General features: G+C 40.4%; 2 protein-coding genes across 8 annotated transcripts in view; both read right to left on the bottom strand.

The window, feature by feature from the left end:
* Positions 1 to 14,205, bottom strand: part of SLCO1C1 (solute carrier organic anion transporter family member 1C1) — a 46,793-nt gene extending 32,588 nt beyond the window's left edge. The window contains exons 1-2 of one of the 6 annotated variants that reach the window (XM_074540099.1): positions 275 to 498; positions 13 to 171 (exon numbers count right to left, since the gene is read on the bottom strand). Coding sequence is in view for 2 of the 6 variants with exons in the window: in XM_074540096.1 (XP_074396197.1) it covers positions 13 to 239 (227 nt within the window). In the remaining 4 variants the exon portion in view is untranslated. Of the gene's footprint in view, positions 1 to 12; positions 501 to 13,771 lie in introns of those variants that run through there. The other 5 variants (XM_074540103.1, XM_074540101.1, XM_074540100.1 and 2 more) reach the window with 5 other exon arrangements.
* A 58-nt stretch (positions 14,206 to 14,263) lies between these two features.
* Positions 14,264 to 27,523, bottom strand: part of PDE3A (phosphodiesterase 3A) — a 205,044-nt gene continuing 191,784 nt past the window's right edge. For both annotated transcript variants that reach the window (XM_074540093.1, XM_014275955.3), the window contains 6 exons: positions 26,319 to 26,432; positions 24,721 to 24,920; positions 22,993 to 23,196; positions 22,505 to 22,660; positions 18,394 to 18,634; positions 14,264 to 15,058 (listed from right to left, as the gene is read on the bottom strand). In XM_074540093.1, coding sequence (XP_074396194.1) covers positions 14,811 to 15,058; positions 18,394 to 18,634; positions 22,505 to 22,660; positions 22,993 to 23,196; positions 24,721 to 24,920; positions 26,319 to 26,432 — 1,163 coding nt within the window. In that variant the 3' untranslated portion in view covers positions 14,264 to 14,810. The remainder of the gene's footprint in view (positions 15,059 to 18,393; positions 18,635 to 22,504; positions 22,661 to 22,992; positions 23,197 to 24,720; positions 24,921 to 26,318; positions 26,433 to 27,523) is intronic.

The following is a 27,523-nucleotide window of genomic DNA, read 5'->3' as shown; positions in this document are numbered from 1 at the left end:
GCCAAATCTTACCTGGCAGCAGGAATCCCCAGAGATGGTGCCCGCCAGTTTTCATAGGTAAGCTTCCTCTGCTGCTCATGCAAACCCACACTTGCATGCACAGAAAGGGGGAAAACTGGAGGGGAGAACCTCCTCTCAGAAATGACCCTGTCTGTGGGTGTGCATCTTATTCTGGAGGTAGAGAGAGGAAGAGAATGCAGGTGGGGGAACTCGTTTTGCCTCTTGTTTTGCCTGAGCATTTGCTCTTTGTCTGCCCCCCATCCTCCTGCCCCACCTGCTCAGGTTTTTCTCCCTCTGTCCCCTCCTATCAGTTCCAGGACAGTGGGCACACCAGCTCAGCAAAGGGGCTGGGTGCCCTGGTGGGAAGCATGAGGAGCACCTAAACAGCTCCCAGGGGTAGTTTTCTTTGCAAGTTGCTGTAAGTTTGAGGGGGCACGTGACAAAGCTTTGTGGAGAGAAAAAAACCAAAAAACCCAAAACTCTGATCTTATTAATTGCTTAATTCCAGGAAACAGAAGAATTCAAGGGGGAATGGGCTTGGGGAAAAAAAAAAAAAAGAAAATGGGGAGTGTGTGAGAGAAGACAGGCTTGAGGGTGGACAAGAGATTCACAAAAACTTATCCAGTCCCTGGTCCTTCCTGTTCTGCCCTGATGCCCAAAATCCACAGGGCAATGTCCCTGTCAACATGAAAAAAACTCCAACACAAACAACAAGAGGGAAAAGACCCATTAAGGGGGAGGACAGAATGTACGGCAGAGTCAGTGAAGTCCTTTACCAGAAGGAAAGGAAAAGAAAGTTTTGAAGATTTCATTCCCACCCAGAGCTTTTCCTGCCACAAGGTCACAGCTGCTGAAATATTAATTTTAAAGTTTAGGTAAAGGTGAGGAATGTGACTAGCTCCCTCTGTAGTTTGTTGAGCTGAGAGAGGCTGTAAATCCTGTCTTCTGCTGCGCTGTAGGATTTGATTATACAAACAGAAAAGGTATTAAAGTTAAAAATTCTTCTTCCTTTTCCCCTCTTATTCCCTCCCACCCTCTGCAGTACAGCAGGTTCCCATGGCAGCTAAAACCTCACTCACACAACCAAACACAAAGAAGGCTTCTGCTTTCCTAGATTTAATACAAATTATTATCCTTCCCTTCATTATTTCTCCATTTTGGGCTCTTAATGTGTCTGGAATTTAATTACACTACACCTAATTCACATTTTGTACTTTAAAGTGTCTTGTATCCTTCTCTGCTTTGGAAACTTGGAAATCTATTTTCCCCTTTTCTAAGAGATATCAGGGTGCCTAGTAGTCCACAGTAATTAGTGATTAGGGGACTTAGTGATTATGAGCTCTTTCAGCCTTTTGAGGAGAACAGCTTCCAGGCCATTTCCTTCCATCATTAGGAAAACTGAGTTTACACAATACAGGACCTGTGCTAGTTTGGCATGACCTTTAATCTTCATTGCTGACCTTGCTGCTTTCAAAGATTTCTGACACAGATTCCAGTTATTCTGCCACTGGTAACCTTTACCACGCTGTCCTTTAAAACAAGTGAAGTTTCACTATCAGATTCCTAAGTTTGTGATAAAAATCCTCCTAAATTATGCTACAAATGGTATTGATCAGCACCAGAGCCTTGTCCTCCACACTCCCAGAAAAATACCTACAGACTGGTTTTATGTCCTTTAGAAAGCAGCAGTGCTTTGAAAGGCCCACAAGATTTAGTGCAATTGTCTCATCTTTCTTGGATTTTTGGTTCATTGTTAAACCTCAGAATCAGGTTTTTACCACAGCTGGTCTTTTATTGAAATTTTGTTACAGAGTCGTCTCTGACTTCTTTATAGGTGGTGATCTTAACTGGAACTTCCTCAAAACCCCTTGGGGGAGGTATTTTCCATTATGAAAATTTTCTTACACCTCCAGAAGAATGCCACCCTTCCTTTATGAACGAATTATAGCAGCTCCTCAGAGATTACTTATGTCCTCTGCAATGCTTTTCAGTATGCTCAGAGTAAATGAACACCAGATCCTCCCTAAAATTCAGTAAATTAATCTGACACAAAGTCTCATCCAGGTAGGAATTTCTTGGTTTTCCAGGCCTTGCAGGCCATGGATGCCCCATGGAAAGGCAATGCTGTACCTCACCCAGCACAATTCCAAGGACTGAGACATGAGAAACAAATCACTGCCAATTATAACACTGGACATGACACCCCTTGCTTGTCACTTTTCAGTGCCTCCCACAGCACAATGACACAAAACCCACTGGAAGCTTGCTGGACAATCAACCAGACAAGCCAGGTTTTGCTTTCCTATAGTCCTAAAAGAAATTGCCTAATTATGTATATCTATTCTGTAATTGGAAGAAAACCTTTAAAGCAGCTACAGGACAAAGAACAAGACTGAAGCTTGTTCCTTGAGGTCTGTTTTCTTTGATTCCTACTTTGTATTAGTAGCAGGAAATCAGAAGCCAGACCACCTTCATTTCTAAAGCACAGGTTAAATTAATTATTCTTACAATGCCTTGTCTAGCCAGCGGGAATGGCTGTGACAAGCAAATCTTCATACACAGGCCCAACATTACACTGACAGCACAGCAGCTTTAGGGCCAACCTTTGGAAGCATGAAAGGTTTTCCTTCCTAAAACACATTAAAAAAAAAAAATAGAATTGCAACAGAATGCACTTTAATCTGCTAGAAGGAAAATACTGTTTAAAAACACAAACAAAAACATATAAATATCACCTTAAATCTGAATTCAAGTGATTCCTACAGTCCAACAGAGAATACATTTGCAACCCTTAATATTGAGCTGCAAAGCCAAGTTACATAAAAACCCTTGGTGGAATGAGTCTTCAACTACTCTCATTGAAACTTGGCCAAATGCTCCTTTAATATTTTATTTTTGCTGACACGTAAATGCTCCAACCCTGAGCAACAAATACTGTAAATGTGCAGCTTGCAGTCAATGTCAGGCAGAAAGAGGGAAGACATTTGCAGTTTAATAATAAGACATCCTGGTTTCACTGCCTATACAATTTTAAATGCTTTAGTTATGCTACTCTACTGCTATGGATTATTAATTTCTCAGCATTAATTTTCCTCTTCTTTTTGTTGCCAGTCCTAGGAACAGACTTGGTAAGAATATAAAAGAGTAGGAAACCTACTGCCAGAACAAACCTTGGGTACCCATTCCACACCAAAGAACCAGAGACAAATTATACATAAATAATAAATTTGGCTTTTAGAAGCTCTTGGAGCTTCTAAACTCCTCCAACTATTCTTGGAGGGTTGCTGGGGGAATTTCAGTCTTGGGGATTTTCTTGTCCAACTAAGGACTTACAGATCTATCAAAGAATAGTTTTCTTACCAAAGGACAGCAAAGCAATAGAATAACGTTCCAATTATATTTTGGACCTGTCTAACTTCTTAGTATTAGGATATGCAAAGGTCCTACTGAATTGTCTCTTTACTGTGAGATGCCTATCAAATTATTCCTGATGTTTACATTTTCAGCCCCTTGCATGAGACATAAGGAAGAAAATTGTTCAAAAATAGGAGTGGCAGTAAAGACCTTCCTTTACTCTTGGAGATTACTTGCATGCTCTCCGTGCTGGGTACCTGAGGCAACTATTAAGAGTGTGATCAATGGCTGTACATTACCTTGCAAGCACTTGCAGAAGGTGACTGATCAGGTAAAATGGCTCAGAGGTTTTCCTTCCTGAATGGTTAATAAAAAAAACAAGAAAAAAAACAAGCAAAAAACCCCAACCAACTGCCCCTGCCCTCAAATGGTAGAGTCAGCCAGTTTTAAGGAGACCTTTGAACAGAATTACTATGGGGTTTTTTTATACAGCACCATGCTTTGCAAAGATCCCAGAGGGCCCTGTGAGACCTGTTTCTGAGGGAGTACAAAAACAGGATGAATGAGAAATCCAGCGATGTGACATTCTTCAGGGCAGGAAGCATTTGCACCCACTAGAGCTCTGGGGAGAATTTCAGTGTATAAAGATGTAATAAGTGAAATTGGAACTTGTCCAGCTACCAGAGATTAATACCATTAATCTTAAAAATAGTCCCTTAGCACTTTCCTTAATGAAGATAAGTTATTTGAAGTAGGTTTAAACCCAAAGATTTTGCCTAGAAATGTAGAGAGAGAAGGTACCAAGAACTGAGCAGAAGAGCTGATTCAACACTGAAGGTGTTGAATTTATAGAATATATGATGTGTTTATCAAGAACAGTAACAAACAATCACCACCTGCAAGGGATTGAGAAGGGAAGTAATTTATCAGCAATAAAAGGCACATTAAATGAAGCCATTGTGCAGATCAAACAGGAACCTTCTGCCGTGTATTTCCTGGCTGAAGATAAGCAGGTGCTGCAGCAACCTTTCATCTGTAGCCGACTTCCAAACCATTCTGCCTGTGTGTATCCCAGGTTGTGCAGTGATTACAGCTGGCAATCCACATTGGGTGTGACACAAACCATCAGAATTTTCAGTTTAACTTGAAACTTGCATGTTTCCTCATGAATTAATGCAAGGTTCCTGTCACCTCTGGCAGTGAAGATGTTGAACGAAATAGTTTTGACAACTTCCACTGCAGCACACCAGGTCTATAGGAATCCAGTGTGGAGTGGTTAAAAATTCCCCTTTGGATGGTGAGAGAAGGCAACCCCAGAGCTACAGACCCAGCAGCCAGGGTGGCACCTGCAGGTTACCCTCCTGCCCAAGTTGTTTCCCTTCCATCCCTGCAATAACCACCGGCAATATCTGGGGAGCCCGTGGGGGCATCAGGCTGATTTCCACAGGACTTTGGTGAGATAATTGAACACACATTGAAAGGAAGCACTGCCAAACAAAGCCCCAATCGTTCTCCGAGAGTTGTGTTTGCAGCGAAACACTCCAAGTGCTTTTAGGGAACCGCATTTGCCCAGCAATTAAGCTAATTTGAACACCTGGAAAATGCAACATTTAATTGAGCTGAGAGGGGCTGTGCTCCTTTATGCCTCAGCAGAACCCCAGGAGAGGCAGGCTCATGTGTGGCCTCATTAGCAGATTCACTGCTCCTGCCCTGTTTTATTGCTCAGCTCTTCCCATGGGAACCTCTCGCTGTTTGAGGAGCTCCAGAGAGAGTTTGGGGATTTTCAGACAAGAGCATTCCTTACCTTGGTAGCCCCTGCTCTTTGTGATGAGAAGTGGTGAGGCAAAAGTTTCTCTTTGCTACTCCAGTTGCATTCCTCTCTGTGAATTTAACATCCATTAATTACATGTTCTTCAGATAATAAGTGTTTGGGACAGACCACTGGCTTACAAGCAGTTCCCTTGGAATAGGTAAAAACAAATTTTACTTTCCTCCTGACAATGATTCTGATTTGTATTTTCCTAATCACTGCCTGGTGCAAACTTCCTTCCAATTTTTTTCCATTCAGAATTTTAGCCAGAGGACAAATAAACTGGGGGGCATTTGAAAACTGACAGCCAGATACGTAGTAGATATTCTTGAGGATTTTGGAAGCTGCTAATTTTTCACTTATAGGACAAGAGGCTTTGAAGACACAGTTGATCTAGATAATTTTTATGCAACCATTTCAAATCAATTAGCTGAAGAGCTTCCAAGTCTTTGATGAAAGTAGGTAATAAAACTTTAAAAATGGGTAAAATTTTTGACAGCTGTGAGATACTTTTTTTGAAATTATAAACAGTGAGGAAATAAGGTAGCTAGATGTCAATTCTAGCCCACATAAAAGACTAGTAAAATTTTACACTGAAAAATGACAGCACACTTATCAATATAATGGCAAGAAAATGGATTTCACTCACTGATGTCCCACTTTAACAGATTAATGCTATAATTAATGAGGGAAAATGTTAAAGTAACACATTTCATTTTCTCTGGAAGCATTAGTCACTGTGCATTGCTGAATGCTGCCCTGTAATACTGACCATATCCAGTCCAAATTAATTGGATTGGGTGGTACACTGATGATGGATGCTGAAATACTGGTTAGCATTAGAGAAGAATGGTTATAATGAGATTTTCCACAGATTGGTTGAGTCACAAAGCATCTAACATGGGATTTATTTGTGATCTGAAGCAAAGTGAAGAAATCTGCAGGTAAAAGTGTCAGGAAATCAGATACCAAGGAACATGAGCTTGGGTCACTAACACGCACCAAGCAGGGCTGGCGGCTAAAATGGTAATTCAATATATACAAGCTTTCACTGGATTTGAATCAGAGTCTAAAGAGGGTACAAGTCATTTGCAGTCTGACAGTTAAAGCTGGGCACCAAAAGCAATTTTGTTCAATAAAGGAAGAAGAAACACAGCCAACAGGATACCACAGAATTATATTTATGTTGTACATTTGTCTTCACATTGCAACATCCACATTGTTCATTTTGTGACAAGTATTTCTAATAATTTTGAATACATATTTACTGTATAATACATTTTACCAAGAGGCACTTCCAGTAATTCTGGCAAAAAGGAGCTTCATTATAGTGTCTAACTTACAAAACAGTAAAAATAAATAATGTTTATCTAAAAGATTTTTTTTTCCTGTACAGAATCTATTTTGTACAAAACATTTATCAGCCATTAACTAAATCACTTAACAAATACTTGTGAAGAGAATATATTAAGTATTGCTACATGTATCGAGTGCAAGATACTAGTGAAAGGAAAAGAATTATTCTGTTTATGAAAATCACCTAAAAATACAAGGCCTTGTTCCTGAAGTGTTTAGAAAGGAGAAGCTTGGTTACAACAATATTGACAATATATAAATATAAATTAATGTATGTAGTACTTAGTGAAAAGAACACTGTGTTAAAAACTGGTGTGTACAAATCCTAAACAAGATGGCACTTCTCTGCATTGCCACTTTGGCTGGCAGTTATTTTTTAAAATATTGCTTCAAAAGAACTATAAAGGTACACAAAACCCTTTGTCAAATAGAGCCGTATAAAATTACACTCCCCCATCTTTTTCTCACCTTTTGAAGTGAAAAAAAAAAATCAAGGAGGGATTGAATTTGTAGTACAGGACTGATTTGTGGACACCTGCTACTATAGCTGAGTCTGAATAAGCATCACTAAAATAACTTTGCTCCAAGGTCCCAGACCAGGAGCCAACCCTCACAGGACAGGATGTAAGATCACCAAATTTCTCAGTGTTTCCTGAAATAAAAAAAAAATAAAAATTGTCTGGCCCGTTGTCAAATTTAAAATAAAAAATTATATAATTTGGCCCTCAAATCTGGTGGGGTCAAGTGCTTCGATTACATTGGCACACCCAAGACTTTAATTGAGAAAGGGCTGTCATCTTGCTAGGTTAATTTCTTGATTACCAAAATTTTTAGTTTTTTCAATCACATCTTCTACATGATATACATACTTGCATATCGTTACCCAGACAGGCCAAACTGCATTGGAAAAGGATTAGTTTTGGAAGGTATTTGTTCCACAACTGGAGGCAAAGGTGGAAAAATGTGTTTTTGTTGGAAAATATCCTGGATGTTCTTCTATCAAAAGCACTAAAAAGAAAAAAAAAACTGCCACCCATCAGTGAAAATGTGAATCTGTTAAACAAACATAACCCACAGTATGAATCACTGCTTTTTGAAAAGTGAACTTAAATTACTTTCCATCATGCAAACATCTGATATTGATTATTCAAGAGAAGAAGACTTAACTTTAGAAGAGTAATGATCAAAAGTACGCTGACATGGTTGAAATATTAAAGATACCATCAACACCACAGAGCAGTTATTAACGTCGGCTTTGATCTTTTGGGACACCACCTGCAGTACTCTATCAAGGTTTACAAACACTTACAAATCAACATTTTGCATTCAAATACAGGTTTTTGTTGTGTTTCAGGATCAGGCAGGAATTTTGGGAAGGAAAGTCAGCTTTAACAGATTTTAGCAGCCTTTCTACCAAAAGCAGCATGTACACACATGGCCAACCCCTCCCTGCTTTCTCTCTGACCAGATCACAGAGCTTTTTTATTTTTAATTCTTTTTTAAGGAAAGCATTGGGTGAAAATGACTAGGGTCAGAGGAGGAAAATGAAAAGCACCACCAAAACCTCCCATTTGCTTTAAATAAATACTTAAAAGCAAAGAGCAGTTGCTAATTTACATCAATTGTTTCTAAGCATTTGCTGCAGTACAGGAAGACAGCATTGAAAACGGAGCTATTATTTGATCTCATTTCTATGGTTTTGCTTCAGGACAAGAGAATTCAGCCATAAAAGGACACATGGCTTGTGGCAAAGTCCTGTGTACCTGCTCTTATGCTTCCACACAGAAAACAGGAATATTTGGGTTTCCCCAATTAAATCACTGCTTTTTGCACACCTGCAGGTTTCAGTGGTGCTCCCCAGAGCACAGAGGCTCCCTCTGGCATCCATGGCACAACAATTCTCCTCTGCTGCCCCATTCCCACATCTCAGACATCCTGCACACACAGCTTTGGGAGCAAGAAACCACTGGCACAGACTGGCAACCTCAAAAGCTGAAATCAAATTTTTTTTCCCCTCCACCTGCACCAAGCAAAGTTTTCCTTGATGAAGGAGAATTAAACAACTTCAGTCAAAAGTTCTTTTTGATTTACTGCACCCTTCAGCTTGACAGACACACCCAAGGCCAGCTGGTTTTACCTGAACTCACAGCAGTTTTACAGGAGCAAGCACTGGGGGGAATGTCTGTGTACACCTCCATGACACTGGCAGGGTTTCAGACTGCACAGGGCTTATACCCTATTTCATTTTTACCAAAGAACTATTGTTAACTAGCTCAAGATCCTGCCTTTTGTGCCTTTTGTCAGTGTGAAAATGAGCTCTGCAGAAATACACCAGCACTGTTCTTCCCCCTAGGCTCCTGAGGAGTTTGTCCTCAGGGCTCACTCAGGTGACATCTGCATCCTGCTGAGGTGGTGGGATGCATTTTTCATCAAAAGAACACCTGCCTGCCAGGAAAATCCTGCTAATGGCCTCTGAATAAATCATAATTAGGTTTTAAATGGAGAATAATTCTCACACTGCTCCCTCCAAGCAGGGACTCAATATCTACCCCAGCAGGGGCTAAACCCTGCTTTGATTTACCTGCACAGGAATGTTGTTTTGCTAGAACAAAGTGATGAAATTCAAAGAAAAATCTATCACAATAAATTACTCTTGAAAGAACTGGTGCTGATTTGCTCTAAATCAAAGTTTGACTCCAATAATCAATAATTTTGCAAGCTCTTCCAGTGTTTCTTAAGACAGCTCTCACCTAATTTCTGTGATTCTTTCATCTGCTCAAAATCACTTAACATGTATTATTCTCCAAGATCCTTGGATGTTCTTACTTGTTGATTCACTGAAGAATAGGGGAAAAAAAGACTCTCCTGCTCTAATTAATGGGAATAATTGCCTTCTCTTTAACACCGCCATCTTTTTGACTAACACTGCAACATCAAGCAGATATTAACCTCCCAGAAATGCTATGTTTCTCCATTTCAGCAGGATTACATTTGCTTTTGAGAGAAAAGGAAAATAAATTTTGTTTTACAAAGTCTGGTTGATAACGGGCTGTGATTTCCTTTCCTCCTTCCCACAGAATGCAGGTTTCACTTCCCTCCTGCCTGTGTACAGCCCCATCCACCCAAGGACTCATTTCCCCAGCTCTGAGCTGCCAGGGAGGAACTCCCAAGTTCTAAGGCCAGCAGAGAGGTGAATCCTTCACTCTGGCAATGTGTTTCTCCCTAATCTTCTGCCCACGAGGCCATGGAACGCCTAGAAACTTCTCCTCCTTAAACTGAACCTTTCCTTCCATCCATGTGATGTTGGAACATCTCAGTGGAGGCAGGACTTACACAGACTTTGCACAAGAACTTCATTAACAACCAGCACCAACCACAAGGCTTTTGCTGCATAAAACTCATGGTGGCTAAGCTTTCCAAAATGCTTAGGGTTTGTTTTGAAAACTGACAAAATCCTCCAGGATCCCAAGTCCAGGTTGCTGACAGCTCCCTCACACTGACTCAGCTCACAGATCTGTGTGGATGCCCACACAGAGTCCTTAGAGGCTCTGATGCTCAATTTGGCAAGATCCTTGCCTTCTTCACACTGCATTCTACTTCCCAAGGCATTTCTGAAGAGAGATGGGGCCAGAATTTCAGAAAAAAAAAATTCTATCAAAAAAGCAGACAGAAATTTAGATTTTTTTAAAGAAAACAAATTAATTTTATGTCAAGTGGAATCCACAGAATGGGGCTGGGGAAGGAAATTTGCTTAGGTGCCAAATGGTGCCTTTAAAGGCATCAATTTGAACTTTTGTAGCCTTAATTTTCTTCCAGATTCAGACCACCAGGATCTTAAGAAATTCTAACAGTGGTACACTAATGGTAAAGACCTAAATCCATCTTTAGGCTGATAATGATGCAGAGAGAAATTCATACATGATGTCAAAATAAAAACTGATGAGAACTATCCTGGAATTATTAACAAAAGCATTCTCAAGTGACATCTTCCCTGGGAACCACTTCCTGCTATAACATGACCATGTTTGCCATGAGAACCAGCACCCTGAATGATGTCACATTTGGTGACACACAGCTCTGTGTAAAAGATTTCATTCACACATGAAGGCCATCCAAAATCCTGCCAAAACCACAGCAAAATCCCTTTTCCCTAGATTGTTGCAACTCACTTCTGATGCACAGCTTGCAACATCTCATCAAACACCATCTTCCTACTGGAGGGAGTAGATGATTTTCAGAGAAAAGTGTCAAAATGCTCTGCACATTAAATAAGCTAAAAACAACCCAAGATTTTAGAATTAGAGCATAAATATAGAGCAAACTATGTCCCTTTGAGCATGGTGGAAACTACTGTTTTTAGACACACCATTTCTGGTTTCTGAAAAGCTAATGTCTCATCTTCCCCCCAAAAAAAGTTAATTAAATAGTTAGGGGCTTTCACACTCTCTACTTCCACGTGTTCCCTCTGCAACACAAGTGTAAGGAGACAAGTTTTATTCCATGGTAGACACCATGTGGCCATCAATAAAAGTGCCAATATAAGGACAAAAGTGTTTACATGTGATTGCTACATGACATAGAGTCGTTTTGTCACTGCACTGGGAGCTGCAAGCACTGCAAGAGCATTTCTGCACAAGAAGGGAACAGGATCAGATAACAAGTGCCATTAAAGTGGGAAAAACAAAATATCCAAATGGAAAAAAATAATCTAGTCTTTCTCCTCTTGTTTTTAAAGAACAGAAAACTAAAATACTTTGGGTTTGCCACTGCAAAACACCATTTAAATGGGGGTTGCTTTCTTTATGTTTTGCATATTTTATGTACCAGGAATTCATATCAACATTATAAACATACCACCTAAAACAAGAGCATTTTTCTGATTGAATACAATTAATTTTCTTTTATTTAGTTTTTCTTCCTAAAATATTTCTTAGGCTGTGGATTATTTGGTGCTTGCAACACCAAAGGATTACACAAAGTGAAAACCTTCTGCCTCCAAAAGGCTGCTTAACTGCAGGTAAAAATCTTTTGCCTCCTTTGGACTAGAAAATATTAAAAAGCCCCCTAAATTACCTGCTTCATTATCTATGAACCCCAAAGCAAAAAGAAAAAAAAGCTTTTCACATTCTTGACATAAAACCTCTCTGGTATTTTCTGTTATATCTAAGCCAATCTGGAGATTTCCTGATCATTGCCTGCCAGACTTGCACTTCAAAGACTGAGAATCAGATTCATAAGGAGGGACCACCTGCAGAAATTGGATTGCTAACTATTAGAAGTGGGAAAAAAAAGTCACCTCTTACCAAGCTGAGCACTCGCAGCCACTTCAGGTTCTTCAGTGGAATTTCTTTCTAGTTTAGGTAAAAACAACACTCATTCTCATTTTAAGTGTGTCACCAATTTCTTCACCATAAAGGTCCAGCTCAGTGACTGCTCCCATGAACAGGGTGGGGTAGCAATGCTGTATCAGTTTCTAACAGCTGCCTTGGCAATGCAGAAAAACAAATCAGAAGCTGACAATAATTTTACTTAATGACAATCAAAAATGATGACTAGAAAAATAGAATGGTTTCATTTCAGCACATTTTTAGATAACTTTTCTTAGTTACTCTTAGTTCTTCCAACCCTGTGTATGCCAGTTTAGAGGAATATGTGAAACCCTACTTACAGGATTTGGCCTCATTCTTGAGTAGTTCTTCATCATTTTACCAACTGGGCACCCACTAACACTTGCAGCAATAGATTTTTTTCCTCTTCCAGCAAAGGCAATATAAGCCTCAGCATTAAAATCCAATTGCAGTGATTATGCACTGAAAATTGAGAAAGAAGTGCTTGGAGATGGGACAATTTAAAGCATCTCTGTAAATTTAATTTTTAAAGGACAGAATGAGGCATAATAAAACCTTCTCATACTATAAGGTATGCATTTCACTTGCAAAAGAAAAGCCCAAATAAAATTATCAAAGTGACAGAAGAGATGTGAAAAAAACACAAGCTGGAATTGGTGGAGACTTGCTGAGAACTTGGAGACAACTTTTTTCTTTTGAATGAATTCTGCTATATCCTTTCCCTTTAAAACAGCAATGCAATTTGGATCTTTGCTTTCCTGATTTCACTGGAAAACACTAATATTCCTGATTATAAGAGCATTCAGAATCTGCCCCAGTCACTCTGCTGAAAGACAAACATATTTTCTACTGCTAAGAGTAGGACAGGGCAATATCAGAAAAATGCAACAGCAAAAACCCCAAATCCTCTTTTGAGCAGACAGAAACACAAAGCAAGAAGGAACTCTGAAGTGATAGCACACCTGTGATTGGCTTTGATAGAGACTGTTTTCCAACATTTTGGGGAGGTGCCAACGGGACCATGAAATTTGGTGAATGTGTAACAATAGCAAAAAGTGATGGGTGTAATGCCAGAAATTTAATACAGAAAGGACTTCTACAAACTCTGCCTTTCACAAGGAATCTTACTCTCACAAGCAGCCCTCCTCTTGGTGATGGGCTGCAGAATCAACTAGAAAAAGCATACACAGTCAAAGGAGTTCTGAGAGATACTGAAGTTTATATATATAACTCTCTCTGTGGGAACAAATCTCTAAATTGTGGGGTAGTGCTTGGTGCTGCCAGTCCCCAAGAGCATTAATATTTTAAAGCCTTGATCCTGTAGACTGCTGGTTTCCCAGAAGGGTCTATACAGATTACTCAAGACTTTATTTTGTGGTTTGGAAATGGCTACACTGTATAAAAATGCTTTTGTATTTATTTTTTAAAAAATTATCTTTACAAAACAACTTTTCCCTTTTTTTCTTTTTCTTTTTTTTTTCTTAAAGATATCATTATCTACAGGAACCCATAAAAATTTTTCCATATTTACATCTAGATAGCTAATCATTGACAAATATATCATGAAATAAAATATTGAAAGTGAATATCCAACCTTTTAAATAGACATTTGGCTCACAGCATAAACAACAGAGAAAACAAATGAACAGAACAACAACAACAAAAAGATCTGCTGTTCTTACAGGCATGATCTTTTTCTTTCTGTTAAAAAAAAAAAAGAAGAAAGAAGAAAGGAAAAATATATTGGTGGGATCAAACATGCTGCTCCTAAGCAGAATGCCAGCAGCAAACTGGCACTGAAAACCCGAGTTCTGTGAAGCCCATGGGAGCAGATCCTGGGACACCGAGTGCCAGCCCACCAGGACTGGCACCTGTGCCCCAGCAGCTCCTCATGCACCTTTACCTTCTTCCCATGGCCCCCACGCTCCCCTTCCTTCGTCCCCAGCAGCTTGGCTTTGTTCTCAATGCCACATTTGGTGGTGGATGCCCAGAGGCAGGGTGAGGGCAGGACAGCACAGGTGCCCAAACGCGTGGTCGGCCCCGCAGTGCGTTCACCCCGCAGAGCACGGGCAGGGCCAGCCCTCTGCAGGGCACAGGCTGCTGTGCCAGGCACTGCCCCTCTGCAAACGGCCCTCCTGGCACATCCCTGTCGCCAGCAGTCCTGGAGGTGCCCAGGAGGAGGAGGATGAGGAGGTGATGCCAGCACAGCTGGTAGGGCCAGAGCAGCGCCTGGGCTGCTGCTGAACGGAGGCTGCCCGCAGCTGGAGTGCAAACTGGGACTGGAGGGAAAGCAAAGCTCCTCAAAATTGTTCCCTTGCAGGCACGAATTCTCTAAAATTCTGGCCTTCTGTTTGTTGTGGTATGCTGGGACATGTGCTACAGCTAGTGTGGTAAGAACTCAGAGCATGCTGTATTTCCTCACATCCACTCACACTTGCAAACACCCCCTCACTCACACATATGTGTTGGCAGGATACATCAGCATTCATGTGAAGCTTTGGAACTTTTATCCCTCAGCATTAAGAGCAAAAAAGCTACTTAACTGGTACCTTACTGTTAACTGCAAATGTGCTTCAGAAGCAGCATTTCCTCAGATAACTTTCTCCTGTAAATATCACAGTGACCATAATATATCATTAAATGTAATTTGCTGAAGTGTGCAGCCAATAACCCTGGCTATATATATATATATATATATTTATATAATTCCACCCACCCCCAAATCTCTTCAAAGAAAGTCTGTAAAGCCGGTGTTGCAGTGTGAAAGCTTCCTTGAGCATAGGAGTTTAAACAATGTACCTCACCATAAAAAAGAGAAACAAATGAAACAGCTGTAGGCGCATTATCCCATACTTCTACAGTGTTGTGTCTAAATGCTGTGCTGGCTTGAGAAAGAGTCTGTGCACGAGTCAATCTGTCGTAAAATACTGCTGTAAATATTGTCATTGGTTTGGTTCTACAGTTGTGTTCTCCTCTTCATCCTTCTTGGCCTTGCCTTTCTCCTCCTCCTCCTCCCTGATGGCCTGGATTTGTTCTGAAGATTGGTGCAGTGGGGATTGCTCCGTGCCTTGCTTCTCCGACCCAGCTAACCTCTCCTCATCCTCAATCACCTTCTGCCACATCTTGTGGTTCTGAAGCAGGTGCTGAGTGATCTGACAGTAGATTTTCCTCCTCTTGAACTTCTTCTTTCCTGTAAAACACCATGTTACATTAATGTGCTGGTTTCTACTGGAGAAGTAAAAGTGACTGAAGGCATAGGAAGCAGACAGAGTGTGCTATGACAGATTTTTAAACCCCAACATTTGAACAGTATTAAAATTCAGAAAGGTGTGCCTCTCCAGATCTTGGGGAAAGTCTCCTGTACAGTTTTTTCCCCGACTTCATCCTATGCCAAGGCTGCATGTTGTGCCTGACTCAGCTGCTTACAGAGGTATCTCGTCTTTGAATTATTATTGCATAAAACACATTGCTGAGCTGTTTCTGCTCATTTTATGTCAAGTTCTTAAAGAATCTGATTAACATATATTAAACACACATTCAATTCTATGCCCTCCTCACTCCCAACAGATCCCTGCTGATTGTCCTAGGGGAAAAAAATTGTGATTTTTTTTTTTCCTGTATTCCATTTTCAAATTTATCCATTGCTCCCCCATCACAGTGGAGGTGACCTTAAAGCCTAAGCACAACATTGCTCTGGCAGCAGCCTGAGCACTAAAGACGCACCCATACAGCCAAATACTACCACAGGAGCTTGCTTCTTTTTGCTTTTGAAGCACCAGGCCCCTCCTCTCACCCTATGAAGTGTTTTTGTCCCTGGTGGTTCTCATGGCTCCTGACACACACTAAAAGTCTGAAGAGGGTTTTTTTTCCTGTCAATATAGTCTGTCCAACACAGATTCTTAACTCCTTAGCAGTACAAAGTTTGAAAAATTTTCCTGGTCATTAGCAGTGACAATGGCCATCACAGAACTGAAGTAACAGCCCCTCCAAAGACAACTGCTGCTTTTTCTTTAAAGGAGGTGACGTAGAGGAATGTTTTGTACCAGATAAATTTGCGTGGATTAGTACTTGCAGGTTGCCTGAAGTATGTCTGTGTCAGGATCCAAAGTGTTTAGCCCTTGAAGCTTTTGAACTGGAAACAAAGAGCTTTTCACTGAGCACAGACCAAATCCAATTCAATCCTTCATTAGAAAGCCCTTGGTTCCCTGTAGGAAACCTTCAGGTTTAGCACTACTAAGAAGCCCCTCTGCTGCCAATGCTACAGCAGGACATTTTCTCCTGGGTTTCCCAGGTGATCCCACATCTTGTTTCTCTCTGCAGACACTTGCTGTGGAGTTAAAAATGTCTGAATCACTAAAGACTGAGTCTGTTTAATTCTTATACTTGCATGGAACCTTCAGGGCAAGTACTTGCTCCTGTATAGTAAAAAAATTACTTATGGCTACTTCAACGTTATAACTCTTACATTGATCTCAACTTCTTCAGTGAATTATCAGGACCTAGATGAAGTGTTTCCTGCCACAATTATATTTCTATCTGCCTAAAAGGCATTTTCATCAAAAGATCTTTACCAACATCTATACCAGTCTTAAAAGTCTGTGCATCTGACATCTCAACCTTTTACTGTTTCATCTGAGAAAGTTTAGAAAGTCCAAAATTGGGTTGGTCACAGGCACACACTTTTAAGGAACTATGAGGCCCCTACATTGACACAAAAGATGTCACAGAATCCTGAGTAAGGTCCACACAGCCACAGGGAATTCAGGGGACCTGAAGACAACAATTTGCCACACATTAGTATGATGGAGAAGAGGAGCACCCCCCATTTGGTATGAAGGAGAAAGAAAGAACTTGTGGAATATTTCAAAACTTCTGATACATTAATTTTTAAAGCTTTGAAAAACATAGTCTAAAACACTATAGTATTAGGGTGCTATAACAAGGTAAAGAAGAAAACAGAAAATCACTAAAATCAGTCTGTTTGCAACGTGAAAAGGGTTAATAATTATCAGTGCTTTCAACCTGAAAACAGCATTATTTGACTCCACTAATGGTGATACAGAAGATAAGTGAATAGAGACATTAAATGAAAGGAAACCAAGGATTTCAAAGTCAGGTTAGAGACATCATGGATATATGAGAACATCCTTCATATTTTTTTTTTTAATACAGCAGTATCAGTTTCAGGCTTTGGGTTCTGTGTTAATTACCAGCTGCATACATTTCCTCCCAGCAGGGACTTCCAGAAAGGCCAATCTGCCACCAAAATGTGGCTCTGCCTGTTACAGAACTGACAGATCATAAAGTGATAAATTAATCCATGGATTTTAAATTACTTGATGTGTACTGTTCTCTAAGAGATTTTTTTGTGAACGTGCTAAACCTAAAATATGTGCATGGGATGTGTGTGTGTGTATTTGTGTGTGTGAAAAATACCAATGATTTTTTAAATAAAAACTGGTTACCACTGAATCTTACTAGAGATAAAAGGTTAATTCTGCACATCAGGAGACACATTCTTATGTGACTTACTGCACTCATCAAATCTTTCTCAGCTTTCCCAACAGAAAACAGGGATAATACCCAGGCAGGGCATGAAAGAACATGTGTGGGAAAGAGCAGAAAAAGTGAGGCTTTTGAGGGAAAAAAATATTGGTATTTCATGAGTGCACTTTAGGCTGCTGTTTCCTAAAACTTCTGGATACAGGGGAGAGAGAGAAAGATGACTCAAAGGAGGGAAATAAAGGAACAGCAGTAGAGAATTCAGCAGGAGAAAGAACATGAAAGGAAGAAAAAGGTAAAGCAGGATTGTACTGATTAAAGGAAGAGGTCTACAGCTGCAGTAATTTCTCTTAAAAATCACTTCCCACAAGTGCCTGAAATCTCCTTTCAAGGTAAAAACTGTCAACTCAGTACAGCAAATATTGGCAGTGTTGCCAATAGAGAAGAACACGAGCTTTAGTTACTGGTTAGCCAAGTGATGCAGCTCCCAGCACACAACACAGCAATGCTCAGTGCCAGTTCTCTTCCCCCTCTTCTCCATGTTACCTCGAGGAGATGTGCATTAAAATGATTCCATTGTTAAAAACTCCTTTACTCCATCAGCATTTCAGATCCTCATTCTATTATTCCCATTTGTCATGTTAACTCATGGAAATGATGAGTGTTTTCCTTGAAAAACCTTCTCCCAAACATCCTTTTTTCAACTGAAATTCTTGCAATCTACCAACACCAGTCCTAAAAGAGTCTAGAAAGCCCTCGTGCACAGATGACCCACCACCAGAAACCCCAGCTAAGGTAGAAATAAGTGGTGGATCTGAACCACATTGGTGCTGAAACCATGGAGCATCTCCACTCACAGTGTAAGTGGCTACAGCTCCTCCAAGGACAGCCAAGGACACCAAGGACTCACTGTCACTCTGGAGGAGGCCCATGCTGAACCTGGCCAGCTCACAGACTCTGCTTAGTGTTTTGGTCACTACATGGAACTTGTTTTGTTGGAAAATGGAAGTGTCGAGCACTTACTGGATTCGGCGTTTTCACAAGTTTCCATTTCTGCTGTTTCCTCCTCCTCCTGCTCATCAGTGTCTCCTGACTCATCACTCTCTTCTATCCACTTTCCTGGCATCAGCCCTGCTGAGTCATAGGAGTTGCAGAGTGGCCCCACGATGTGGGTGATGAAGGACTCCTGCAGGTGTGCCAGCTGGGGAGCAGAGCGGTCCATGAAAGGGCTGATGGGCAGCCCCAGGCTGGCCTCTTCATCACCCTGCAGATGAAAAAGAGCTGTCATTCCTCACAGAGAGATGAAACAAAACCACGCCACAAAAAGGAGCAAAGCATATCCAGCCAATTAAAAATGCTGAAAGGACATCTGTTGTATTTGAGGGGCACCCCGTGGCAGGAAGGAATGATGAATCTGGCCCCATGTTCTCAGAAGGCTAATTTATTATGTTATGATACTATATTATACTAAAGAATACTATACTAAGCCATAGTAATGAACACAGAAAGGATACTTACAAAAGATAATAAAAAAGATAAAATAATGAAGATAATAATGAAAGTTCGTGACTCCTTCCAGAGCCCTGACACAGCTTGACCCTGATTGGCCACTGAGTCAAAACAATTCACATGAAACCAATGAAACAATCACCTGTGGGTAAACAATCTCCAAACACATTCCTAAGGAGCAAAAGACAGGAGAAGCAAATCAGATAATTATTGTTTTCCTTTTTCTCTGAGGCTTCTCAGCTTCCAGGAGAAAAATCCTGGGCAAAGGGATTTTTCCAGAAAATGGGAATGCCACATCAGCCTGGCACTTCCATCGTGACAGTGCCATCGTGTCAAATGGGCACAGTCACAGCTCTTTTCTTGTAGGAGCTGATCCCAACCCACTATCAAAAATGTGAATTTAACAAGGATGAATTTAACAATGACTCTGCAGGAGGATGCCCCTAGCCCTGAACTTTACACTGTGTGAAAACTTGAAAATTGCTATTTCATTTCTTTCTTCACATTATTTTTAAAAAATCCCTTCTGACGGTGTGATTGTTAGTTCAGATCAATCTTGTTTACAGGGAATAAGACAACTTCTACAAGACAGGGCTATCTCACCAGACTAGCTTTGTTATTGATTTTATCCTTATTAAAAGTAACCTGGAAATGTCCTTTTGGCTCTGGGTCATAAATATTTGTTCCTGTGACTATTAGAATGATTCCAATTAAAGCAATGTATGGCATTCATTTACTCAAAACCAGTAAATCTTTCCCACAAAGCCTTTTTGGGGGAGAGAGGGAGGCATGAGGTTTTTTCTGTCTCTTCTCATGATGTTAAATAAAGTAAAGCTTCATTGCAGAGTCAAATCTAATATACTCAATTCCCTATCACAGCAAAGCTTCTGGTGATATCAGTGAGTTCTCAGCTGAGCAGACGTGACCAGACCAGATGCCATCTCCCCCCACAAAAATACCTCCAAAAAATCTAACCCTCAAAAATACCCCCCCAAAAATCTAACCTCCCGAATCAAGCCTGATATATAACTGATTTCTGTAATACAATACAGAGTTCTACATTATGGGATACCTGTTAGATTTTAGAGATGCATTTTCAGTTTCCATTATGTTTGCTTATATTTATCTCCTTGTAATGTAAATTTTTCAAAAGTAATGGTCTTCACCTATCTGTACCTGTATTTGGTGAAGGCCAAAAAATGAGAGCTAAATTTTGGAGTATGTACAGCAAATATCTCATTTCCTTGTGTTTTATTTACTTTATTTTATAATAACCAACCCTGAAATGTTATGTGCTATCATTAAAAACAAAATATTTGTGTTGACAAAACACTGAAACATGCCATCCATTCTTGAAATAGCAAGCATATTAAGAAGAGGTGACAGTTTGCTCTTCTTTACAGAAATATGTCTGAGATTTCCTAGCTGTGAACTGGGAGAAATGCTGACTGCTGAAATGTTTACAAATTCTTCTTTATTTTTCTGTTAAAACATGATTTATTATGAGAAACATCTTGCAGTGTGGGTTTTTAAAATTCTAATATGTCTGTCTTCAAATAATTCTACTGGACATGTGAAGAGAAGGAAACATCCTGCAACAATATGCCACAGGATTTTGAATATTTTTATACAACACATTTTTAAGAAGCAGTATTTATTTATATGGGAGTGAAATTCTTCAAAGGAATTGGTGTTTATTGTAAAAAAAATACTTCATTATTTTCACAGCATAGGTTGAATTCACATATGTGTGCTTTTTGATAATACCTCCAGGGAAATTCAAATTTCCCATAAAATTTTCCTTTTTAGAAATGAGAATATGAAGACTTTTCCAGTTGCAGAAAAAGATCTAATGCTCAAAATCACGTGAACAGAGTTTGATACACCTCTTGTAGCATATTAAAGTAAAGAAAAAATAGATTTTAATAGAGATAAAAGTAACTGAGAATCTAGCTTCTCCTCCTTAATGCCAAAACCAAATCCAAGAAAGAAAATGTTCTCTGTTCTGGATCTCATTTCTAAATGATGGAAAATAACACAAGCTCATACTGTGAAACAGGTAACACAATATCTTCCCACATCTGTATCCTCACAAGCTTGATTCAAGGCTTTGCTGATGTTAATATATTGGGGCACTTCACTCTGATACAGCTTTTATTGGAAAAAAGGAAAGTTATATCCTACATCTGATTGACTGCTTCTGTCTGCATGCACTAGTCACCCACACAAGCTATGATCATCACCAGAACTGTGAAGCACATTGTTGGGACAGTGGTAATGAAGAAGAAAAGCATTTCCTGAAAGAAAATTCGGGGCATGAAGGTTGTTTTGGGACACACTTTCTTTGTTTAAGAAAAAAAAAAGAAAACAAAAATGGAACCAGCAATATTCATACTATAGGTAAGGTTCATTGTACTTTCTTTTTCTTGGGAGATTTGAAAGGAATGAAGAAGCTTCAGGTCAATGCCTGAATTATGTCCCTTTCCCTGTCTCCTTACATTCTCCAGAAGGCAGTAGCAAATCCTGGTTGGAAATTTTTTTTTTCCAAACTGTAAGTGCAGTAAATTTAAGGAAAGCTGAAAAAGCTCTAAAAAGGATTAGTCTGTGACTCCAAGTTACTGCACAGTCCCCCTGAGAAGTCTGTGGGTTGTCCTGTTCAATGATTGAGCCTGTTTGTCTTGTCTGGAAAAGAAAGGATATGGAGTTTAATCTGAGAAGAACATTCAAAATGTTCCCACTCAGGAAACAGAGGAACACTGTGGGAACAGCCCTGACCCTTGCACTCAGCAGGGCTAAATAGGTTGAAATGAGAAAATTAGGTTCAATTAAGGGCTCCTTTACACCTAGAATGAGAGGAGCCATGCCTGGCTGTATTCCCAGGGTTTCTACATCAATCTGTGCCTGTCCTCCTTCCTTGTGCCACCAGCATGGCCTGCACAATGAGTGCAGCTGTACTGACCAACCCCTGAGAGCTGCAAGGGCTGTCTTAAAACTGAAATATGGCTCTGGGAGCAGCTGTGGGTGGCCTGTGATGAGCTGAAAGCCAGTGCTGCAGTCCTGCTCAGCACATAAAGGTTCTGGTTGTGTGAACAGAGGTGTGGCCTGCAGAGAAGCTGAAACAATCCCACTGCTCTGTTTAGACCATCAGAACAAGGACATTGAGAGACTACATGTCAAAAAAAGTGTGAGACTGCAGAGGAGAACCATGAGAACCAGCTAAAAGAACACAGAAGGAAAGGTGAAAACATGGTTTGCACTAAAGAAGAGGGAAATGACAGCTATGGTGGAAAGGGAAAAAACAGGAGAAAAAGAACAGGAAAAAAAAAGAGGAAAAACAGGAAAGAAACAACAGGAAAAAGAAAGAGGAAAAGAACACTTGTTCACCATGCCAGTGCTTGTCCACAGTGCCAGACTTGAACAGTCCAGCCTACAGAGATGCCATCACCAGAGGTCTCTGAGGACACATCAGAAACTTCAGTGACAAATGGACTTTCACTTGTCTGGCAAAAAAATGGATTAATGTGACTGCAGCCAACATCTTCACCCCTACTCTCTGTGATTTTTCACTGGCCAGCAGCAGTGCCATGCCCCAGAACACAGGCAGGCAGCTCTGGAATGCCTTTACCTGCTCATAGAACTCATTGACGATGCCCTCTGTCCACTGCAGGTGCAGGTCCTTGCACTTGGCAGGCCCGTTGATGTCAGCCAGCTTGATGCACATCTGGCACACCAGCAGGCGGTCGTTCTCGTTGGTCCAGTCAATGCCAACATCATCGTTCACCTGGAGACAGGGAAAGGGAAACAGGATGGTGATGTGAGGCAGAAGAGGAAAATCTGATCTGGGGTATTGCAAAATATATTCAGCTGTTCAACAAAATCACTAGCATAAGCAGGTGAGCTAAGACCAGGCTGGAATTAACAATATGGAAAGGGAAAAAGAAGTGAAAAGCAATATAATATATTATTATATATATATATTATTTATCATATATAAATATATTACAATAGAGCAGCCAAAAGGACATTCAGAGGAAACAGAAATCCTTCTTGCTGGATGCTCCCAAGGCCCACAGTCTTTTCTGACCATGCCCCAGAAACCCAAACTGATCTCACCTTGGCGTTGAACTTGGCCACGAAATCAAAGTGCTTCTTCAGGTCAGTAGCCAGGATGGCCTCGATGACGAGGAAGCGGAAATGCTTGAACTCCACGTGGTCCAGGTTGACCAGGAAGTTGTACTCTGGCCTGGACATGAAGAGGTTCCAGGCAGCAGCAGCGTGGTGGTTCTCCAGCACGGAGCGGTCGTTGTACAGCACCGCCTGTGGAAGCAGCACAAGGGGCAGCTGAGGAACATCTCAGCAAAATCATCTTAGGAAAACCATCTACACAAAACCATCTTAACAAAATCATCTTTGCAAAACCATCTCAGCAGAACCATCTACATAAAAACCATCTTAGCAAAACCATCTTGGCAAAATCATCTCAGCAAAACCCTCTCAGCAAAATCACAGCAATGGATCATCCTGTTTCAGGCCACAGGCTGATGGCTAATAAAACATAGGTGTGTGTGTCCCTGATTGTCAGAATGAACCTCACTTAATGAATTACTGCTCTTTGCTAATTGCACCAGGCAGTGGTGTCCATGTAGGACTGATTCCAAACACACAAACAGGTGAAATTCCAGTTTGCAACCCAAAAACACATAGCCTGACAGATATCTCAGGGCTAAAATCCAAAATGGGTCAAATCTTAATCAAAATAAGATGCTGAACTCTCATAGGGATGGTAATTCCATTCAGAAAATAACAAGAAAATTATTTTTTCCTATTAATTTAATTTTAAACTACAGCAAATACAAAAAGGCTAATCATCTAACTTCCTTTTCTGATTTTTAAAAGCACAGAGCTATAGCACCTGTTTCTTACAATTAGATTTAAAGATAATAAGTATCTTCTCCCAGTCTATTTACCTGGCCAAAGTATCAAACGTTTTGATCACAGAAATGCATTGCAAGGATGAGAAGCATTACTATCAATTCACAGACACAAAGTGATATCAGAGTGAGTTCAGGTGACTTGCTCTTGGTGACAGAGGAATTTTGGTTGCAAGCTGGGGAGTAAATCCAGAATTTCTGCATCCCTGCCTGACCCGCCACCATTAAAATATATATATATATTTTAAAATTTCCTCATCAATAGAAGTATTTTTCAGCACAGTGTGCTGAAGACAGGCAGGTCAGCTATGCAAAGCAAGGAAAGATGATCTCATAATTAAGCCAATAAAGAGTGATTCAGAATTGCTGAATTCAACTCTCAGGATTGGCAGTAACTTCTGTGTAACCTTAAGCAAGCCTGAATTCTACATTTATAACACTGAGATTATTTTCCACTCCCTGCTTCCAAATACTTTCATACAAAGACTGAAGCTGCTCATATTCCATAGAAGCAACAGAAAAATGTGTTCTGATCATGCACAATTAACTTGCAAAGCACAGTCAGCTACACAACTGGGATGTTTTATTTTATTTAATCTTTCTGTGCATTACTTGGTAGAACAATTCTTCCATTCTTCCACAGTCACAGGTTCTCTTTCAGTCGGCAGAGCTTTACCTTCTTCACTGGCACAGTTTATCAGTACCTTTCTCAACACCTCTGCTAACTGAGGGTGTGTAAGACTCTTACCAGCAATCCCCAAGTGAAATGATTATTTCTGTCACTTTGACAAGCTGTTTCAAAATATTTGGCAGCCTTGTGCTTAATGGAAGCCACAGGCACCACCAGCAAGGAAAAGCTGTCATGGAGCCCTTCCAAACTGCACAGCAACACTGCCTGAGGGTTATTTACCTGAGGAGCACTGGTTGCTACCAGGAAGGCATTGGTCCTTCCTGGGTGATCATAGTCATGCATGGCTGCAGCCACATACAGAGCCATCAGCTCCAGGGCAGGGATGTTGCCAGCCAGGCACCCGTAGCTGTCATCTGTAGGTGTGTATGTCTTGGAAAACACGTATCCCATGTGGCCGTGGGTGATCCCACTGTCAGAATCTGAGCAGAAAGAAAGAAATGGAAACAGTGAAAAATCCAGGGCCACTCTGTCAGTGAGAGAAGCAATAAAGCAGGGAGAGAAGGAGTGAATTTACAGTAAGGATAAACTCAGCCTGACCTCAGTGCTTTCAGCGCCTCTGATCCAATATAATAAGGCAAACAATTGGAAAGGAACAAATTCTGATCCCACCTGGGGATCTTCCACCCCTCCAGCAAAATCTGTTCTTCAACTATGTAAGTTACAAGCAGTGAGACATGGATTGACAGCCATGCTGGAGCTTTGTGGGGAAACTTGATCTTCCCACTCCTTCCTCTAATTTCTTTCATCATGTAGACAAGTCCATGAGACACTGACAGTCCTTAAAGCAATGGACTAGAATTTAATAATTAAATTACAGTGCATGTTTTCCAATACAAATATCTAGACTTGGTATCTTTGCTGATAATCCTCTTATCATCCTCTTTTTGAAGCATCTTGAGCACACCTGTCAGAGACAGATACTGAGATGCTTTGCTAATTTAATCTCAACGACCTTGAATGGATCCTGCATGCAGCTGAACAATGTCTTTCAAATAACAAGCATCAAAAAGCCCCAGAACTCAACTCCTTTCATTCCACCTCACCTGCAAAGTCACTGAAATCCCCTGCTAATAAATTTTCCCAGGAATAAAACCCTTTACCACCACACAAAATAAAAACAAGCAAAAAACAAGCAAAAAACCAAACAAAAAACCAACAACAACAACAAAAAAAACCCAAAAAATATACCATATTGAACATGGAGAAATTAATATAAAAATGCAAGAGGAACAGCTTCCTGTAGTAAGCATTCATAAAACAGAAGAAGAGTGGTCTTGTAAAGCAATTGCCAGATGGCAACAAGTCTTTTATTTAGAGATAGTGAGGAAAAGCAAAGAACATTTCACGACAGCCAAGCAGTGGCAAGTACACAGCACTGCCTGCATGCCCCAGAAATTGTAGAATAGCAAAACAACGAAGGGTTTAAGGATTTAATGAAGGGTTTAAGAATTTAAGTCTACAGTGCCTCTGATATAGCCCTGAAATGCACTAACAATACAGTTTTCCTAGGAAAAAACCTTTTGCAAAAACAAAAATCTTTTGATAAGATCAAATGGTATCAAAGATCTGTCATTACAGGTGACCACAAAGGCTTGCATTCACACATCATTAAACGTCAAGTATTAAGTTTTGGAGGAACAATTCCATTCCCTTCAAAGTTACACAAACACACCTGAACACCTTCAACACTCATTGTGTTACTGAACTTTAAGATTGTGCTACAAATTTCAAAAAATTCTGCATGCAATCCCCAGTTGTTGCCTTTCTGACAGCAAATTTCACGAGAGAAACTTGAGGATGATGACATTTAAAGGTACCTGAATCACTGGCCGAGCCGTGGTCATTGATGACAGTGGGCAGTCCCGGGATGGGCTGGGTTGTGAGGTACCACACGGCGTGCAGCACATCCGTGGCATGGATTCGGTTGTGATCTGCGATGGGGAGAAAAGCAGGCAGCTGTGACACACCAGGCGCTGCCGACAGAGGGCTGCCAGCACCATCTAGTGGGTACCGGGTGCCAAAATCCAGCAGAGACAAAACCAACATTAGCACGAGCAGCAGAGCTGTTTCTGCCTTTTTCACAGAAATGAAAAAAGGAAGACAATTTGATCTTGTATTGAAAAGATATTCTTCTTTAGTAAAACAAAACAACCCCAAAAAATCACTTAAGAAAAAAACAAGGAAATGGAGTGCTACGTTCACAAAAATCCCAGAGACTCTAGGAATAGTTAAATGTTTCAAACAGAAAGGAATGGCTTCAGCAGAACAGGCTGTGGGACTTCCATCTCTGACCTCCTCAGGCTGTGATCTGCTGCTTTTGATCCCTGATCCAGATCAAACACAAGGAAAGGATCAAAACTGGGGCTCTCACTTTCCCAGAACAGACTCCAAACCACCTGCCTGAAGGCATTTTGAGGTATTTTTCCTTAAATCCTTCCTACTGTTTGAGGTAGCTTTCCTTAAATCATTCCCACTGCTCCAATTGGTATTTAATATTTGACAGAGAGACTACATGACTTATAATGATTTCTCCCACATTTTTCTGTGAGTGCAGAGAAAACAGGGTGTTCTGTGTTCCTCAGTGTTGGGTTTATCTGCCACTAAAATGGGTAATAACTCTTTCCTCTTGGGAAAACAGGAGTCTTTTGCAGCTGTGGCACTTTGATAAATTTAATTTGAATTGGTAAATACTTTGGGGATGACTGAAAACAGGTTTTTCAGGGAATAGATGTTTCCCACTGAAAAATATCAGCTAACCTGTAGGAACAGAAAATTCATGTTCAGTAACAGTTCACTCATGTTTTGGGCCTATTTTTTCTGCTTATAAAGCTCATCTCCTTTGGTAGCATAGCACTGCTACTGTGTAAAAGTCCAAGTTGCCTTTAGGGGGTTAAATGTTTCAAAAACTCCAACTGGAGCACTGGGGTACATTTGCATTATCAGGAAACAGTTTTCACTAACAGCAGCTTTATATGATTTCTGGATTTCTGGCAGATTTTGCCATGAATTATGAAACAATGTA

This window comes from Zonotrichia albicollis, chromosome 4 (genome assembly GCF_047830755.1).
Source record: "Zonotrichia albicollis isolate bZonAlb1 chromosome 4, bZonAlb1.hap1, whole genome shotgun sequence".
NCBI lineage: Eukaryota > Metazoa > Chordata > Aves > Passeriformes > Passerellidae > Zonotrichia > Zonotrichia albicollis.
The sequence above is the reverse complement of the archived record's forward strand: the minus strand, read 5'-3'. Positions and strand labels throughout refer to the sequence as shown.